Source organism: Electrophorus electricus, chromosome 4 (genome assembly GCF_013358815.1).
Source record: "Electrophorus electricus isolate fEleEle1 chromosome 4, fEleEle1.pri, whole genome shotgun sequence".
In the NCBI taxonomy this organism is placed as follows: Eukaryota; Metazoa; Chordata; class Actinopteri; order Gymnotiformes; family Gymnotidae; genus Electrophorus; species Electrophorus electricus.
In genome coordinates this window covers 22,116,658-22,135,114 of record NC_049538.1, presented here as the reverse complement: position 1 = coordinate 22,135,114, position 18,457 = coordinate 22,116,658, and the positions used below count along the sequence as shown (strand labels likewise).

The window sequence follows — 18,457 nt, the reverse complement described above, 5'->3', positions numbered from 1 at the left end:
CTCAGAAACTGTAAAGGACTGCTTGTGTCTTCATCCTGCATTTCCAACCACAGACAGCCAGACTGTGCTCTGATTCACTACCCCAGTCTACTCAACCAGCCTCTGATTGGACTGTTTAGTTTTGTTGTTTTTTGATTTGTCCAGCTTTTGTGGCTTTGCCCAGAGGTGGAACTCTGCGGTAGCTTTAAACCAAGCGCAGAAATGGACACTGTCCACTAAGAGTTTAATATTGTGTGTGCCATTGATGGTAGTGGCACCAAGCTCCATTGTGTTCTACCATCATGGGGTCTGGATCAAGACTCTGTGTGATTGCATCCTGTATAATATACAAGTGTATATAATTTCCCTCCCGACTCTGTCATGTATTTCTCTGTCACTTACTCATTATGTTTTTGGGAGACTGTTTTTGCTGTCATTTTCAGGATGGACATGTATGGTCAGGTTTTTTGTTTTTTGTCTCTTTTTCCCAGACCAAGTGCACTGTAATTACCTTCTAATTGTCATTGTGTTCAGTGTTTTTTTGTTGTTGTTGTTGTTTGTTTTTTGGCTTTTTTTTTAAATCTTTTTTTTTTTTTTTTTTTTGACTAATCACTTTAATTCATATGTTGTTGCCTGTGTTTTTTAACGTTTTTTTGCATGTACATGCATTAGCAGATGCTTAATTTTTAACTCTCTTTGAAGGCTTACGCAAGAAAAGGGTCGGCTGGGAGGGCAGGGGTTGGCGTAAGTGTGAAATTACAGACCAAGAAAATCATGGTGTGGCATATCCAGCAGTAATGCACTCACTCAGTATTTACCATCCTAAGTGAACGCATGATGCTTTGTGCTATGAACTGGATGCTTCAATGGCAAAACACTGAATGAGCTCAATAGTGGATGCACCACTCAAGTCCTTACAGTGATGTTAGGAAGGATTTATGGTTCTGCTGTTCATAGTGGACCACATTAGAGTTGGGAGCTGAGGGTTGGTGGAATCTGCAGAATTTTGAAAGGTTTCCCAACCTATATTCTGTTGAAAGTGTTTCAGATTATCCTGCAGTTTTGGGGAGATGGGGGGAAAAAAACAAGCAGGGATGGCTAGAATAAGTTGATGATGATAACTTTCTATAACAAGTTGGGGAAACCAGTTTCACAGCTACTCATTCGTCATACTTCTGTCCTATGTAACTCACTGCTTTTTGCATTTGTTTCTCTTCACACCCTCCTACCTTTTTGCCCTCCTCAAGATACTAGAACTTTTCTCTGCAATTTTATAAAAACAAGCTTTCTATCATTTTGAATTGTGACTGAGTCTTAATGTGGTGAAGAATGGGATGCCTACCACTGCAGTCCCTTCCTGGGTGCAGTCATGTACATAAATGAACTACATTTCCCATAATTCCTGGAGTTTTTGCATATTGAACTTCTGCTTCCTCCTGTCTGTGTTTATCTGCTTCTACAGCTGGGTCGCTGCTGCTGCTCTGTGGCTGTTGTAATGACAATACAAGACCTTCAACAGGAAAAATAAGACAACTACGATGTGAAATAATTTCAATCAAAATAAACTGTCTGTGAATATGTTTCAAATGCAAAGCTGCAGAGTTTGTTATTTCACTGAATTCCAGAGTGTAGAACTGTAGTTTCAAACTAAACTGCAATTTAATGACCAAAGAGATCTTTTACCTTTTTAAGCAAGTGTTGATATTTAAAGTGAGTCATTATGGCTTTTGTTAGTCTTGTATCAAGGTCCATCAAAATGGATGTCAAATGCTAATGACTCATTTATCAATCAGATAAACATTTTACACTAATGAACAAGTGATGAACAAGCTGTTTTATTACATTGCAAACAAATGGGAGTTATTTTAGTTCAGCCAAATGGTTTGGTTTAGACTAATGGCACCTCTGCAGTCCCAGCTCTGTGTAGAGGCAAGCATGTCTTCATAATGGAGTCCTGATCAGCCACTGTTCCAGCAGTCCCCACTCCTCTGCGTCTGTCCATGAATGCAAAATGGGGACGAGTCCATTGGATGCTCAAGCCTGAGGATCAACAGGAAAGCATGGCAGCCAGTGGAGGGGAAGCCTTGAAAGTGAATGGGGGAGTGGGTGTGGCAGTGGGTGGAGATGTCGCTGCTTCCTCACGAGTAGAACTTGCTATTGTTGATTTTCTTCTCTTTCATCCTGAAGGGGCAGAGGCCAGACATCTCATCACTTGCCAAATAACCCGACTGCCACTCAAAAGTGTACTGAAGGTTTTTAGAAGCAAACTACAACTGCTTATAAATAACCATTTAGTATTAAATACGTTTTATAACTTTAGCAGATGTGTCTAAAAGACATTCTTCAGCTGACGGCAAAATTGCCTATTTGTGTTTACACAAGTTATACATATTTTCTATTTCACACAGGCTCCATTAAATTACTTATTTACTGGTCATACAAACTCTTCAAGCAAAGAAACAAACCTTAACTCTACATTGAATACTTTGTGTGGAACACTTGTAAACTGAAAAACTGCACCTTGTTAAAGTGCTCTGAGATGCTTAAGTTTCAATAACAGTCTAAAAAAAATAGGTTCACAAAGGCTCACACCTAGACTCTTAGTATTTATTTAAGATAAGCCCACAGTACCATTGAAGCAAAATTTTCAGTTAAATTTAAAGTGTGTGCTATTATGCACAAAGATCAGATTTTCATGCTGCATTAGTTTAGCATTCTGTAAAACATATATGCAAATATATTATTTTCTAATGTTGCTGTATAATCCCTCCCTCCACCCCCAAGATGTTGAGATGGTAAAAACTGCAGTGTAAGTATGCGAGGTTTCCAAATAAACAGGACATTTCTAAGAGAAGTCCTTCTCAAGCTCTTTACTACCAAATGATCACTTCTGTAAGGAAAGATGTAATGTATGGACTTTATTATTAGAGTGTCCTGGAGCACTCACTTCTGTCTGCATGTGTCATTAATCTTCTGGAGTTGCTTTTCATTGTAGCTGAACTCTTGCAGGAGGTCATCACGGCGAGAGGGTGGCCCCACACGCTGTAGACCGGAGTGGGTGTCGTACAGGAAGAGCTCGTCGTTTAGCTCTGCCTGCCTCTTTCGCAACTGGCTGGAGGACGAGTACAATTCCTCTTCTGCTTCCTGATAAGAAATCATTCATATACAACATGAACATATATTAAACATGAGATTTTTGTCTGAAAGACATTTTATATGCCTGCTTTTTGTTTACCACTGATAAATAACTATGACTGTATTGGGTCAATTTTTTCATAATGTAACTCGTATTTGGACTAATTATGCTAACACCAGCTAGGTTTTACTGATAAAGTGGCTCCAGCTACACCAAAATTTAAATGTAAAGAATTACATTTTTTTTTTTTTAAATAAGATGGTTACTGTTCGCTATTCTATTATTTATGTAGCTAATTTGGGTGATACCAAGCATGAAAAGACCTATGACATGAAAAGGCAGGCTGAACCTACAAAAGATTACAGATTTCTTACCTCAACCTGTTGTATGTCAACATACACTAAAAGAGACGCAAGCTCTAGGTTCTCGCTGTATCCATTCTTTAGTGGAACTGAGCGATACCCTGATAGAAAATGACACAGTTTAGCCTATTCACGACCTCAAAATGCTCTGCCATTGCATTATCTGTAAAGCAGGGCCCTAAGCATCATACCTGAGCGAACACCCTTTACAGGGTATGTAGCCTGAGCAAGGAAGTTGGGGTCAGAGAACATATCTTCCTCGAAGACCACAAAGCGCAGGAAGCTGAGCTCTGGTTCATATACTGTGAACATGACGATCTCGGCATCCTGCCGGTGGGGACCAAGCCACACAGGGTTCAGTCCGTTATCATCTGTGGGGACACCAGTGGTCAGCAACTTACCACACAGCTGCAGGCTTGAGTGCAAATAAACCACACACAGCAAAAATAGCTTCCTCCAACTTTTAGTTCAAAGCCTATTTTATATGACTGAAGTTCACTTGTGCCCCTCCTGTCCCTTACGACAAACTGTGGTCTTAAACTTGGAGCAGTCATCAGTCTGACCACACAATTCGATCTCCACAAAAGGGCTGGCTATACTGCGTCCTGTCTTGGGCAGATGCCTGGCACCTAGTACCTACACGAAACAAACACATCAAATGATTTATAACAGAACAGACCCTCAATTTACAGGATAAATTCAGCTAATGAATAGTAACATCATGTAGATTTGTAATCAGCATTTGTCAAATGAATAACAGTGATCATACAGCTAAATTAAAGGTAATGATATGCACTGTAACTATTTATAGTAAACAGAAATGCTTCAAGTACATGTGGCCTTGCATCCATAAGCCACACATTAAACTTCCAGCAATGGAGTAAAGTAGACTGAATTATTATCTATAAAACAAAGAGTATGGCACAGGTGTCCTGGAAAGAGTTTAAAAATGGAAAATTTATTTTTTAATGATTTTGTGAGAATTGATAACAGTGCACTGCCTTACTCTAACAGAAAGGGTGAATTTCACTGTCTTCATCTCCTGTTGAGGGTCATAGGTATCAAGGCGCATGATCTCGGGTTGTAGCACATAGCCTGTGCCTCCATTCAGACTGAACAGGGCACTGTTCAGCTGAGTAAATTTATCTGAGGAGCAAAGAGAATTCTAAAAACAGCAGATGATTTTGATTTTGATTTGGAAGTCTAGCACTGCAGGTTCAAAGGCCTCACCAGAAAAGGGCTATTATATTATCATTCTGAATTGTCCCTAAAAATTTAAATTATACTAAAATGCAAATGCACTTAAGAAATACATACAATGCATACAAAGTTTAATAGGAATATTGATTTGGTTTGGGTTGGAGGAACGTTGCAGTAACAACTTTCAGACATGAACCAAATAAAGCCAAAAGAAAAATGCAAAATAAAAACAATGCATTTTCCATCTCACCCACCGGGGGTTTGAAAGTTGAGCGACACCATGTGGCAGCCACATATCCACAGCGGATAAGGGTCGTAGTTAGAGGAGTCCACCCGCTGCCCTTTGGGGTAGATGCGGCTGAGTGCCTTGCGGTTATACCTCAGGAACTCGATGGACTTGCTCTTGCTGGGAACCTTATTCTCCACAAAGGAGCGTACCTCTTTGTAGCCGTAATTGTCTAACAGGAGACACGTCAGCACCAATTCAGCCAAAGTGATAATTTGGAACACATTAATGTACTTTATTTAGTTGTCATTTTCCTCTGCCATCACTGGTAAAACTCTAACCATCTGAAACCCAGACAAACGTCCAGAAAATTAGTGAAAAATGATAAGATCTTACCAAAGCGGTCCTTGTCTTTGCTGCGAGGCTGACAGTAGACCACCAGGTCAGACATGTCTTTGGCCACCTCATCCCTGCTCTCCACCTCCTTCTGTTTCTTTTGCTGTTTGGGGAGGATGAAGGTTGGAGATTTATGACCTAATAGCTGCTCTGATGTGTCTAATCTCTGGAGTGTGAGGATAAGTGTTGGGCAACCATGGTCTAAATCTAAATCAACAAGGATGGGAACTCCCTCCTTATGCATATACTGATACTCCACCAGCTTGTAGTTCTGACATCATTATTACCTGATACTCCCGGGTCTCCTCTCTCTGGGTGATGTCCCAAGCCACCTGGTACCATTCATACAACTCCTCTGTGGTCTCCGTAGACAAGTCGAAGGGCATTATGTTTTCCTTGCTATCCTTATTCTGCAGAGTCACCACTACAGACTTGCCATGTTTAGCTGAACGCACTGAGAATTACAAAGGAAAGCAGATTTGATTGGTAAGACATACACATACACACACACCAGTGCAGCAAAAGTCTTGCAAACTTCTTGTTAAATCCTTCTTTTAGCCTTTAAAACACAAATCATTTAAAATAGTCTTATATGTATTCCATTGTCCTGAGATATCATTTTGAATTTTTAATATTGGCATAGAAATGTTAGAGAAACTCTTACCAACATTGCACTTTGATATATCCACCACACCTTTACATAAGTCACCCAGTGGATTATCTTCATCAGTCTGAAACATAACCATATTTATGTGTAAACATGAATTCAAGTTATTTTGTATAAGTTATTCAACAAGTAATGAAACCTTTTCCCACTGATATGCGACTTGAAGTGAAAGGTGACCCATCCTCATCCTGGAACTCACCAAGTCTCTGGGCTCTGCCACAGCATTGTGAGCAACCTCCTCCACATAGTTAGCAGGGAAATAGAGCTGCACCTTCCCCCCATAATCTCCTTTCCACCTGTAGGATGATCAGGAGATACACAGACTGAGAGCTTCAAGCTTAAACATCCATTGGCCATTTCTAGAATTAATGGGGTGTGCAGAACTGGCTTATACCTGCTACCCAGAGTCATCAAAGCTAATGTACAGGCTACTTGTACAGTGGTGACCATTAATTTACATGCAGTATCTTTCATTAGCAGTATGGTTTGGATTGTCTCACCATCCATTGATCTCTTTGGTAACATTGTGGATGAGCGCGCCCTTGCAGAAGTTGAGCTCATCTGGCCGCATGGCCCGGTACTCATAGAGCGCTTTCACTGTGCTCTGAGGCTGCAGGGAATAACATGAACGCAGTGTTACCAGCCTGGGACTGATTGGAGCCAATTCAATAATCCCAACTAAGTCAACTGAAGTCATCTCACTGAATCCCAGCTACATGTTTTTGAATCAGTTTTGCATGGCAGGAGTGGAAAAGGCAAGGCGCAAAAAAGCAACATAGATGAAGAAGAGAATATTTTTTATTTATTTCATATATTGTGGTCTAACCTTAATACAGTCAGGCATGACATTGCTGTATTATACACTGTGCATCTCCTTCCTTCAGTAAAGATTAATTTCCTATCTGAGTGACTGAGATAGCAAACAACTCAGTTTCCTTCTTAAGCTAATGCAAATAATGCAGATGGTTCCCACCGTGCTGCGGAAAGTATGTGTGTGTGTGTGTGTGTGTGTGTGTGTGTGTGTGTGTGTTTGTGAACATGCATACCAGAGATGGCTCAATTTCATTTGCCTCCACATACTGCTTGCTGTCATAAAGTGAAGCAAAGTGGGACTCCTGCAAAGAAAAGACCAAGAAACAAAAACTGCAGATTACAACCAATAGGTACGCACTGGTGCTCAAATGCTCCTAGTGTCCTGGGAACGCCTCACCCTGCTCAGACGCCCAAGACTGTTTCTGCACTAGCACTAACCGTGCAGAAGCGCTCCACCAGCTCCGGTGTCACGGGGTAGCGGAGCTTGATCTTGCGGTAGAGAGGTTTCTTGCGGTAATAGTTGACCAGCTCCACCAGGCTCTCGAACTCGCTTGTGGTGCCCAGCACATACATGGCACCATCTTTGTGGATGCGGCAGTGCTTGACCATGCTTTCGCCTCTGCAAGGCCAGAGAGACGCAAATAACACACATCGAACTGTGAACCCTGACTCATGCGCAAGATTCATCAAGGTGTCCTTCCTCCATTCACACCCAGGTGCCAGAGATGAAATGGTACAAAAATGCAATATCACAAATGTAGTGACCCAAATTATCACAGTTATCAGTATTATCGCAATATTGTCACAATTTTCTGAAAATGTTCAAAAAGTACTGCTGTTATTATTATAATTATTATCATCCTCATCATCATTATCTCTCACAGACACAGTCACATTTGAGAATGCAATGAAATAAACTGATCCAAACAGTGTTTTGTTTTGTTTTTTCAAGAAAATGCTAATATAAACATACATGGAATTCATTCTTAGTGGGCATTCAGCTATCTCTGAGGACTGACAATGTGTAGTTTTTTTTTCTTACAAAAGTAGGTAACATTGAAAGCAATTATTAAGTTAATTTTCCGCCATTGTGAAGTCTTACAACCCCACTTCTTATTCCTTAGGAGGCTGAAAAATCTCCATAGCGCTGTCACGCCTTCCGCAATGTTTTCATGGGCACAGTCTGGAAAGCTGTTGCTAACACTGGTTGACAGTGAACAGCATTTAACATTCTCAAAGTGCGGTAAACAACCACAGTTTTAATGGCAATTAAAATTCAAAACAGTAATACTAACCATGACAAATTTTAGCGTATTTTACTGTGAAAGCAGCAACCATTTTTTGTCAGAAATATTTATGCCTATATAATCACTTCTGTTACATATACAGTACTGTGCAAAAGTTTTAGGCTACCAAAAATGATAAGATACCTGGGCAGTAAAGGCTAATTAGCTGGTATTTATCACAAAAATATATAAAAATATAAAAATGAATACAATCAAAAGTATCAATTTTGTTTTTTCCAAAAAATATCTCTCTCTTATGACATAGCTTGAAGAAAACAAACTCATTAAGACCAACTAACAGCTGATACAACAAACAACCAACAGTATGGCTCAAACTGTGTAGATTGATCAAATAACAAAAAGAAACAGCTTCAACATTCAGAAGAATTCACCATTGATCCACTTTTTTATGTGTACATATAAATCTGCTGCCCTGATAAATACTTTAAACATAATTTTCATAGGTGTACAAAGCCTTTCGCAGAATACTGGACATGCATATCTGTCATTTGACAAACCACATCATAGGCAAAACTTCATTGCCTTCAGGTCTTCCCTACTGAGCAGGGAAACAGAGCAGGTGAGTGTATGAGAATGAAGGGAGGGGGAAGGGGCGTGGCAAACAGTGCAGGTGAGTGTATGAGAATGAAGGGAGGGGGAAGGGGCGTGGCAAACAGAGCAGGTGAGTGTATGAGAATGAAGGGAGGGGGAAGGGGCGTGGCAAACAGAGCAGGTGAGTGTATGAGAATGAAGGGAGGGGGAAGGGGCGTGGCAAACAGTGCAGGTGAGTGTATGAGAATGAAGGGAGGGGGAAGGGGCGTGGCAAACAGTGCAGGTGAGTGTATGAGAATGAAGGGAGGGGGAAGGGCGTGGCAAACAGTGCAGGTGAGTGTATGAGAATGAAGGGAGGGGGAAGGGGCGTGGCAAACAGTGCAGGTGAGTGTATGAGAATGAAGGGAGGGGGAAGGGGCGTGGCAAACAGTGCAGGTGAGTGTATGAGAATGAAGGGAGGGGGAAGGGCGTGGCAAACAGTGCAGGTGAGTGTATGAGAATGAAGGGAGGGGGAAGGGGCGTGGCAAACAGTGCAGGTGAGTGTATGAGAATGAAGGGAGGGGGAAGGGGCGTGGCAAACAGTGCAGGTGAGTGTATGAGAATGAAGGGAGGGGGAAGGGGCGTGGCAAACAGTGCAGGTGAGTGTATGAGAATGAAGGGGGGGGAAGGGGCGTGGCAAACAGTGCAGGTGAGTGTATGAGAATGAAGGGAGAGGGAAGGGGTGTGGCAAACAGTGCAGGTGAGTGTATGAGAATGAAGGGAGAGGGAAAGGGTGTGGCAAACAGTGCAGGTGAGTGTATGAGAATGAAGGGAGGGGGAAGGGGCGTGGCAAACAGTGCAGGTGAGTGTATGAGAATGAAGGGAGGGGGAAGGGGCGTGGCAAACAGTGCAGGTGAGTGTATGAGAATGAAGGGAGGGGGAAGGGGCGTGGCAAACAGTGCAGGTGAGTGTATGAGAATGAAGGGAGGGGGAAGGGGCGTGGCAAACAGTGCAGGTGAGTGTATGAGAATGAAGGGAGAGGGAAGGGGTGTGGCAAACAGTGCAGGTGAGTGTATGAGAATGAAGGGAGGGGGAAGGGGCGTGGCAAACAGTGCAGGTGAGTGTATGAGAATGAAGGGAGGGGGAAGGGGCGTGGCAAACAGTGCAGGTGAGTGTATGAGAATGAAGGGAGAGGGAAGGGGTGTGGCAAACAGTGCAGGTGAGTGTATGAGAATGAAGGGAGGGGGAAGGGGCGTGGCAAACAGTGCAGGTGAGTGTATGAGAATGAAGGGAGGGGGAAGGGCGTGGTAGCACCTGAATGTGATGGCGTATGAGTCTGACTCTTCCCTCTGTCTGATGAGGAAGGCTCCATCCCGTGGGATCCTCAGCAAATATTCTTCTGCCTCACCTCGACTCAGGTTACTATAAAACCATCTGCATAGGACAAAACCACAGCTCTACAAAACCCTGATTTAACAATCAACACATCAGAAAGCAATAATTAAACAGGCGTTACAAGCAATTGCAGTGAAACCTGAAGAGCAAAGTCTTGTTTCATATTAAAGTGGATAGCTGTAAACAACACTGGCAGATGTGAATTTTAGAATGCAGAATGTAGATATTTTGACTCAAAGGGCTGATATCTTTGCCCTTCCTAGCACTTTCATTTTTGATACTGTACAACTGTGAAAAGGCCAAGAGATCTAAAACAGAGAATTCAAGCATGACACTGTACAAATCTAGTTTTACAGCCCACTGTTCAGACTGTGCTAATGTTTCCTTGTTGCCCTATAGAGCCTTTTCTGTGCATACCCACAACTGTTCACGTACAGCTCATGCTGGTGCTGGTTCGGCCTGGGCACAAAGTCGGAGAGGCGCAGGTTGAAGTCATGGCACCGCAGCGGGTTCTCTCTGTAGTGCTGGATCAGGGCGTACACGCTAGGGAAATGCAGGTTTTCCGTCAGGAAGAACACAGTGTGGCCCCCCTCCGAGGCTGAGCGAATGCGGCAGTGCTGAACTCTCCCACCACGCCTGTGTCTCACACACACACACACGCACACAATTATTAACACTTGTGTTAATGGAAAATTACAAAATAGCTTATCTAAATTTTTACATTTTGGATTTCTTTAGAAGCCAATTGGATGCGATTAGAAGGAAGTTGTAAATTGATAGAAAAAAATTTGATCAAGTAACTGATTAACTTGTCTCTTGCTATCACTTTTGAGTGCAAAATACTGTTTTCCATGTTAGGAAAAGAGACATGAATGTGTCAGCCATACCAGAAGGACAGAGTGCAGTCAGTGAGGAAGGTGTCGCTCTCTCGCACCAGAAAGGTCCCATCCCTGCCCACTGACTCACTGCAGAACTCCTGCAGCAGCTTTTCAGCCGTCTGCCTGCCCTCAGACATCCGCCCATGGAACCAGGACTCACCCTGGTGCAGGTCCATAGAGACTGAGACCTGAGCAGGGGAGGACAACCATCAGCAGCTCATGAGGATAAGCTTGGCTATATAACACAGGGGGTTACATTTATTATTTTAAAATGAGCGAGGTGAGAGAATGGGAACCACTGTGGTCTTACCTTCCCAAATTCATATTCTAGCTCATTCTCCTCGGCATAGTACAGCTTGTTGCCTGAGATCACGCAGTAGTGCTTATACCATGTCTAAACACATATGCATGCATCAGAAACCTTAAACAATACAAATGTGCACCTAATGACCTATTCCTACAGAGCCCATTTCAATTCTGCAAAAGATAATTCAATGGGGAGTAGGGGTTGTGTGAAGCAGAAATTGGGGCACCTGATCTATGGGGTCCCAGATGAAAAGCTCTCCCTGCTTATCACCTTGGCGCAGGTCTTTTCGGCCTAGGCACTCACCAATATTTAGTTTTTTATGCTATGAGGAAGGAGGAGCAGACAGGCATGTATTTGCCATGTTCAAACAAGCAGCTTACACACTTCCAATGGCAAGAAGCCCTGTTCAGTTTGGACCAACACAATGGACATGTAGGTTCTGTGCACACATGGCTACATAGTGATAAAAAACAAAGACTTAAAATTACACAAATATTTTCATTACATAAAGGATGATCACTGAGCAATTTCACTCAACTAGAACAATCACTTTACAGAGACGCTCAGGCTTGCTACAACAGAAGTAAAGATGAGGGATTGCACTCTAAAGGTTAATATCTTCCAATTTGTAGTATGTAGTATCTTTGCACCTTGAGGATGATCTTGCCCTTCAGCTGATTGGGGGAAGGCAGCTGGTCAGCTTCCAGTTCCACAGGGTCAGTGAGCAGCTTGTCCTGGAATACATCTCTGAAGATCTGGGCCATCATCTTCTGCAGCCGGAGGTCACAGTGCTCCTCAATGGACAGTACCAGTGGGTACCTATCCACAGTAGCCAATTAGTCACAGTAGGTACCTAACCACAGTTAACACTCACTAAGCACCTACACAGCCCTGCAGTTCACCATGGCACCATGGCTCACTGGTAGAATGGAAGTTATTAACAGCAGATTCTGTAAAAGAAGGGCCCCAAAGCAATGTATCACTGTGTGAGATGGTGCTCATGGCAGAAAAACCCACTCAGATGCTACAAAGGCATGCTCATTGATGGCCTTCACCACGTCTCGAAATTTAATCTTGGTAGTTCTTGTCCAGCCATGATATATGATGGGCTCCTCTGGGCCGTTCCAGCAGTCCACTGTGTCACAGGCAAACAAACAAACAAAAAAAACAAATATGACAAAAACAAAGAAGAGCATGGTGAGTATGGTGGAGCAGGGTCCTGCACCCACAACCCTTCATGGGCCACTCTGCTGGTTTTGTACAGGGACTCAGTACAAGGGCAGTCTCGGTTCACTGACACTCGATGCAGCGGCAGCCCAGTCTCAGGCAGCGCACGTAGGCTTCCGTGGACGATTCACTGCGCAGCTGGTCGCCAGTCAGATAGCTGTGAGAAAGAGTGAGACAGAGAGGCATGGGGGGGGGGATGAAAATGCACATCATGCTCTGTCACAGGAAGTGCAGCGAAGGAAGGCAGCAAGTATGAGTGTCAGTGCGAGTGTGGGTGCAAGCTCAGGCCGTGGCGGCATACGGACGTGTTGTGCGATGAGTTGATCCAGTAGTGAGACAGAGGGTTGTTCATGTCTAAGCTAGACAGCACTGAAAATTTCTCATCCCAAATGGAGTTCTCTTTGGAGAAGAGAAAGTTGAGGAACTGTGAAGAATGAAAGAAAAATGAAACAAAATGTACTGATGTAAATGCATGTGATGGTATTATGTGGCACTGATCAACCTCAAAAAAAGAGACACAACAGAATGCCCTGTACCTCGCCAACCGTGAACTCAGGATCATTGGTCTTCCTCATGTTGTCGTCAATGAAGGTGGTCATCAGCTCTCGCACCTGATTCAAGTTGTTAGCCCAAGACTCCTGCAGGAGTGAGCCACAAATGAACATACAGAATAAAATGGATTATAAGCAGCATTACATTCAATTCATGTTGATAATATGTAAATGGCCAAATTTGTGCATAGATGAGTGGATGAATAGACAGAAAGGCATCAGCAAGAAGCCTCACTTTCTGTTGATAGAGTAGGAATCTTTGGAAATCATGTAGGAGAACAGCAGAAGAATCTGGCCTATCTGTGCTCCTACAGGAACAAACACACAACCTAAAATCTCAGGCAGCAAAATAACCAGAGACCAATGAATACCCAAATCTCCTTTATGCACTAACAGGGCCAGACAGTAATCAGACGACTCCTCTATTATGTTCAGACAGTAATCAGACAACTAGACTGTAATCAGACAAGTCAGGGAGAGAAACTGTACAAACAGCATTTATTTAACAGACACCGAGACACAAAGTTTTTCTCTAAGAAGCTTTTTCTTAGTTGTATCTCCCACAACCACGCATGCATACCCCTTGCACAAGGCATTCTGGGTATTGTAGTTCCTAACAGTACAGAAACAAATAAACAACATCTCACCCTAGGATGAAGGCACAGGACTCCTTTTTAAACTCATCAAGTATCTAAAATAAGACAACACTTTATGGATATCTGATGGGTAATGTATGAAAATAACAACATAATACTCAATACAGTAGACATTGTATTTAAATGAAGATAATAAAATAATGAAAAATATTAAAATATATATGTAACTGCACATTTCAATTTGAATGACCCACTCACCATCCTCTGATTATCAAATATCAAATCATTATAGAACTTGTGAAACTGCTCAAAGTCAAGAACGTCCTTCTTCCCCCCAGCAGCCTGTGAAATAGGAAGCACATCTGAAGCATACTGTGCAATCATCCAAATCTTTCAGGAAGCTCATGAAACAGAGCATGTTTGAGGTATATGCCAGCGTTACTTTTAAACCTGAGCATGCAGTTCGGTGTGTAATGGTTTACCGCAAATTTCTCCTTCAGGAATCGCCCTCCAGGCACTTTAAAGTTGATCAGAGTCAACAGTGACTTGACCTCTTTCAGAGTGATGCTGTGGAATGAGCACACAGACCAACTTTAATGGGTTGCTTTTTTTTTTTACACAGAATAAGAATGACAACTGCTTGCACAGACTGAATGTGGATGACAGGAGCATGGTGGAAGAAAGTCAGACCTGTTCTTCTTGGTCTGATCAACAGAGTACATCTGCTTCCGTAGCCAACTATGCAGGACAAGGAAAAAAATCAAGAGCACATACATGACATAGGATGGAACACGCAGGGACAGCATATGTGTGTGTGTGTGTGTGTGTGTGTGTGTGTGTGTGTGTGTGTGTGTGTGTGTGTGTGTGTGTGTGTGTGTGTGTGTGTGTGTGTGTGTGTGTGTGTGTGTGTGTGTGTGTGTGCGCGCACAAACCTCTCTATAATCTCTGGTGTATAGGCCTGCATTGTCTCTTGTCTGAGCAGCTCCAGTCCTGTTAGCCATTTCTCTGCCTCTTCTACTGAGTCAGCTATGAAACAGCACATTCAATCACATCCAGAGTCAGCCCAGCTTTACCTCATCACACTCAACATTTGGTTCATTAATAATAACAAATTAGAAGAGATGTTTTCATTTAGATATTAACAAATATTGACAAATTAGAAGAGGTTTTCATTTAGATAGGCTGTTTAAGCATCAGTATCTTGAATTTATTATCCTACATTTTATTAAAGAAAGGTAACATTGATATAACCAGGTAATTCTTAGAGCCCTGTTTCCAAACCTCAACAATGCACCACACTTGGAGTATGAAAGCAGATGCTCACCTCCCAGGCTCAGTGTGTTCAAAACAAACTGGGAGCCATAGAAGATTGTGAAACACATGCTGTCTTGATGCTTGTCTTTGTTGTCCTTAAATCTCTCAAAGTCTTTGAAATTCCTTCCTGGGCGTACCTCCCGAATCTCAAACAGGTCCACTACAAAACAAGATTAGAGGTTTTCTGATTTACATGGGGACATTACACCCATACACAAACATGTACATGCACACACAGAACAAAACAGACATACATGGCTTACAACTCAGATCATAAGTATATGCAGCATCAAAGACATGGTCACAAGTTGGTTTTACACAAAGCAAACAAACAAAAACAAGCCAAAAAACAGGAATACATTCACTAGCCATTTTATTAGAAAGACCTTCCTTGTAGGTAGGCTAGACTACATGACTGTACAGTTTGTGTTGCCATATAGGTTATGTTAGACCTTCTTCAAGTTCTGACCACTGAACTGTTGGCTGGATATTCTTGGGTGGCAGCTGAATCAACGACACATGTAAAAAACCCAAGCAACACTGCTGCACCTGAAATACCTGATATACAACCCACTTTCATGCCACTACAAACACTTATTTTTGTACTCTGAGAAAAGCCCACAAGTTGAAATGCATCTGCATGTTCTGATTTTCTAGCCATGCAAAAGCCCACATTTTTTGCAATTTTCTACATTTTCTACATTTATGCATTTTGTACATTTTCTACAGTCATTCAATGCTTTGAAAAGCATTTTAGGAGACAGAGCCTTTGATATTTTCTTTTGTTTTTGAAGTGTTGGATCAAAAGAATCCCAGTTTCTAATGAGTACCTTTTAATTCACTTTGCTAACCACTGCATTGCTCCATTCTGGGCATCCATGCTACTCCCATGTCAGTGTTAATGCCACCAATCAGTACCCGGTCAGCAGTGGTGCTTTGGTAAGAAACCTACCAGTGACAAACAGGATAGACTAGCTGACAAAATGTGTTTGCATACAGACAGACTACAGCCTGTAATTTCATATTTATAAGATTCAACTACAAAACAGACCTAAAAAAAATATGAGTGTAAGTACAAGGCAGGTGTGAAGGTAAGTGTTGGTGTAGTGGCTGGTGAGAGTATTCTCTAATATCCCTGGTTATACTATGTGTATAAAACCATACTTGGGACCAGACATGAAATAGCTATTGCAGGTTAAAGAAGAGGCAGAAGTTGAGATGTGTAAGGTAAAAACAGAAAATGAAAAATAGTATAGAGATGAAACTAGATATGTAAGAGAAAAAGTGAGAGAGAGTGTGAGAGAGGAAAATAGGCACATTATTTAAGACAAGCAAAGGTATAATGACACCAACGCTACACTATCCGGTTTCAGTTGCATTCATTCTAAACTATGGCCAGTGTCTCAACACATAATATGCAGTCTCAAAAAGGAACCTATAATAAGCACATAACATCCTACTGTGTTTCACTTTTACCACTAACTTAACCCTTTTTAAATTACTCTGAATTTAATCAGGGTGTAAATCTATACAATAATAATAATAGTAATGATTGAAACATCATCTGTCATCTGAGTCAACTTCTCAGCTAATTATTGTTCACTTCAGGTGTGATGGAGCAGAGTGATTTTTTTTAAATTTTGTAGTTTTGTTGTCCTCCTTGACTAGGAGTGAAATATGGAAATTTCTTTACCCTTGTCCACAACAAGGTTTAAACTGGTTTTCTTTACTCTAGTTCACACCAAGGTTAAATCAGATATTCTTTACCCCAGTTCACAACAAGGTTAAATCAGATATTCTTTACCCCAGTTCATAACAAGGTTAAATCAGATATTCTTTACCCTAATTCACACCAAGGTTAAATCTGGTTTACTTTAACCTAGTCCACACTAATCTTAAATCAAGAGTTGAGTCCGGTTGTCATCAAATCCAGCACAGGTTACTCACATACTCCATCTGTTTTCTCAGCAGTGCGTGTCCAGGCCACCTGCCTGGTCTCCATAATGACCTGAACAGTGAGCCTCTCCATCTTCTGCCTGTACACAGTCATTACGATTCCCATTTCCAAGTCTCGTTTTATGAGACTCTTCTTGTACTCTGTGAGTTCTCTGTGACGGGCCGCCATGTCTGTTTCTGGCCACGCACTGCACCCCCCCCCACACACACACACATACACACACACAGACCACACAGATTCACAGGTTGTCCCTTGGCAACATAAAGATTGATAACAAAGAAAAATGCTTTGCTTGAAATTATGTTGGAAGTAAAGAAGGATATATATAAACTACTCAAAATGAGATATTAAAGAATAACACAACTCATCATGTTGCTGGCAACTGTGATAATAAAAACCAATGTATCAAGATATCTTACCACACAGTTACTTATAATTTCTACAGAAATATATCATCAACATTACATATCCATAAGAGATATATTTACCTAATGTTTAACCATGGCATGAAAAAACTACAGATGCTGGTATTTGCAATGCAAATGGATAAGAACTGCTAATCATGGAGGGACTGACCCAGAGAGTAGGAAGATTAGAGTCCTTCAGTTTTAGTAAAGCATTAACACAGTGAACTCAATGTTATGCCTGTAGAAAACCACTCTGCAGGGGAAGGAGGGAGGGAGAGAGAGAGATCATATAAATTTGTCCTTTTACATGACATTCAAAATTCAAACTATTCAAAAGAACCTGTCTATCTGAAATGTACTCGCGAAATCCATACACAAACAGCGTTTCGTCTTGCATTACTGTTACTCTGTATTTACCTCAGCCTCGAAACCATATCGTACCACACATTACAGAGAAAAATCATGAAACTAACGGTTTCTCTGTTAAATGTTTTGCATGGTTAAATAAATACCCATAATCTTACTCCACTCTCCTAACATATGAAAAAGCTCCGACATGTCCAATATGTACAGGCTGCCCAGCATGCAGCCGACAATAAATTATCCTTCCCCTTTTGCAAAAGTCTAAACACACTTCAATTGAAACTTACCCAAATCAGGATATATTCTCACATCGAAAATACACTCCTTCTGAACAAATGAATTCATATTTTTAACTTAATGAAAAGAGGCAAAATATTGCAAAAAAAATACATGATCAACTTAGTTTCAAAGTGGTCAGTTCCTCTATTCTCTAAACACAAGGAAGTAAAGTGAACAGTGTAAGAATAGCCTTAATAAACTACACGGAAGTGAAGATATTATCAATGCAAAGTCCTAAAGGACAAAAAAGGCGGTATGCAAGTCTTAGAGTTTAATCCTCAGCACCTATTTAAAGTCCCTCATAAAACGTGCCTTAAGAGTAAAAGCAGAAATTGGATTTAACGAAGCGCATCATTTACCCGGCTTCCTATACTCGATCTGAAGTTCTTATAGAAGGGATGTGAAAATGAAAGCTCTAATTGTCCCAGTGTTTCACAGTATATTCAATAAAGAAATCGGGTCGTCCGAAAATGAGGATCCTAGAAGGCTAGCCAGAATATCCCCCACATTTCATTAGAAAATAACGAGAAAGGTGTAATCTTGCAATAGGAAACCACGCTGAAAGTGAAGCGTCACAATGTAAATTT

General features: G+C 41.6%; 1 protein-coding gene across 7 annotated transcripts; it reads right to left on the bottom strand.

Annotated features, from left to right (window-relative positions):
* Positions 1–1,798: 1,798 nt before the first annotated feature.
* plcg2 (phospholipase C, gamma 2) lies at positions 1,799–18,427 on the bottom strand. Of its 7 annotated transcripts, XM_027009668.2 has the most exons (35): positions 18,230–18,427; positions 17,879–17,918; positions 17,398–17,481; positions 16,812–17,008; positions 14,875–15,024; positions 14,483–14,576; positions 14,241–14,288; positions 14,033–14,117; positions 13,809–13,892; positions 13,602–13,645; positions 13,190–13,262; positions 12,940–13,041; positions 12,709–12,827; positions 12,475–12,560; positions 12,194–12,311; positions 11,827–11,995; positions 11,403–11,498; positions 11,180–11,263; positions 10,879–11,057; positions 10,409–10,627; positions 9,911–10,030; positions 7,218–7,398; positions 7,013–7,081; positions 6,467–6,576; positions 6,166–6,262; positions 5,964–6,030; positions 5,587–5,753; positions 5,300–5,402; positions 4,932–5,135; positions 4,484–4,623; positions 3,999–4,113; positions 3,669–3,848; positions 3,490–3,578; positions 2,927–3,123; positions 1,799–2,019 (listed from the first exon to the last, which is right to left on the bottom strand). In XM_027009668.2, exons 4-35 carry the CDS (start codon positions 16,987–16,989, stop codon positions 1,938–1,940), a joined length of 3,849 nt encoding a protein of 1,282 aa, XP_026865469.2. In that variant the 5' UTR covers positions 16,990–17,008; positions 17,398–17,481; positions 17,879–17,918; positions 18,230–18,427; the 3' UTR covers positions 1,799–1,937. The 7 variants fall into 7 exon arrangements, with proteins under 7 accessions (XP_026865469.2, XP_026865470.2, XP_026865464.2 ...); XM_027009669.2 differs by lacking the exon at positions 17,879–17,918; XM_027009663.2 differs by lacking the exons at positions 17,398–17,481; positions 17,879–17,918; positions 18,230–18,427 and adding an exon at positions 17,310–17,391.
* Positions 18,428–18,457: the final 30 nt, after the last annotated feature.

Excerpts from the sequence above, each read along its gene's own strand:
- plcg2 (XM_027009663.2), bottom strand. The coding sequence starts at position 17,329 with ATGCCATGGTTAAACATTAG. Across the intron at positions 6,577-7,012 it reads ATGAAATTGAGCCATCTCTG|CCTCAGAGCACAGTGAAAGC; the intron begins GTATGCATGTTC and ends TATTCCCTGCAG. Across the intron at positions 3,124-3,489 it reads TTGACATACAACAGGTTGAG|GAAGCAGAAGAGGAATTGTA; the intron begins GTAAGAAATCTG and ends ATTTCTTATCAG.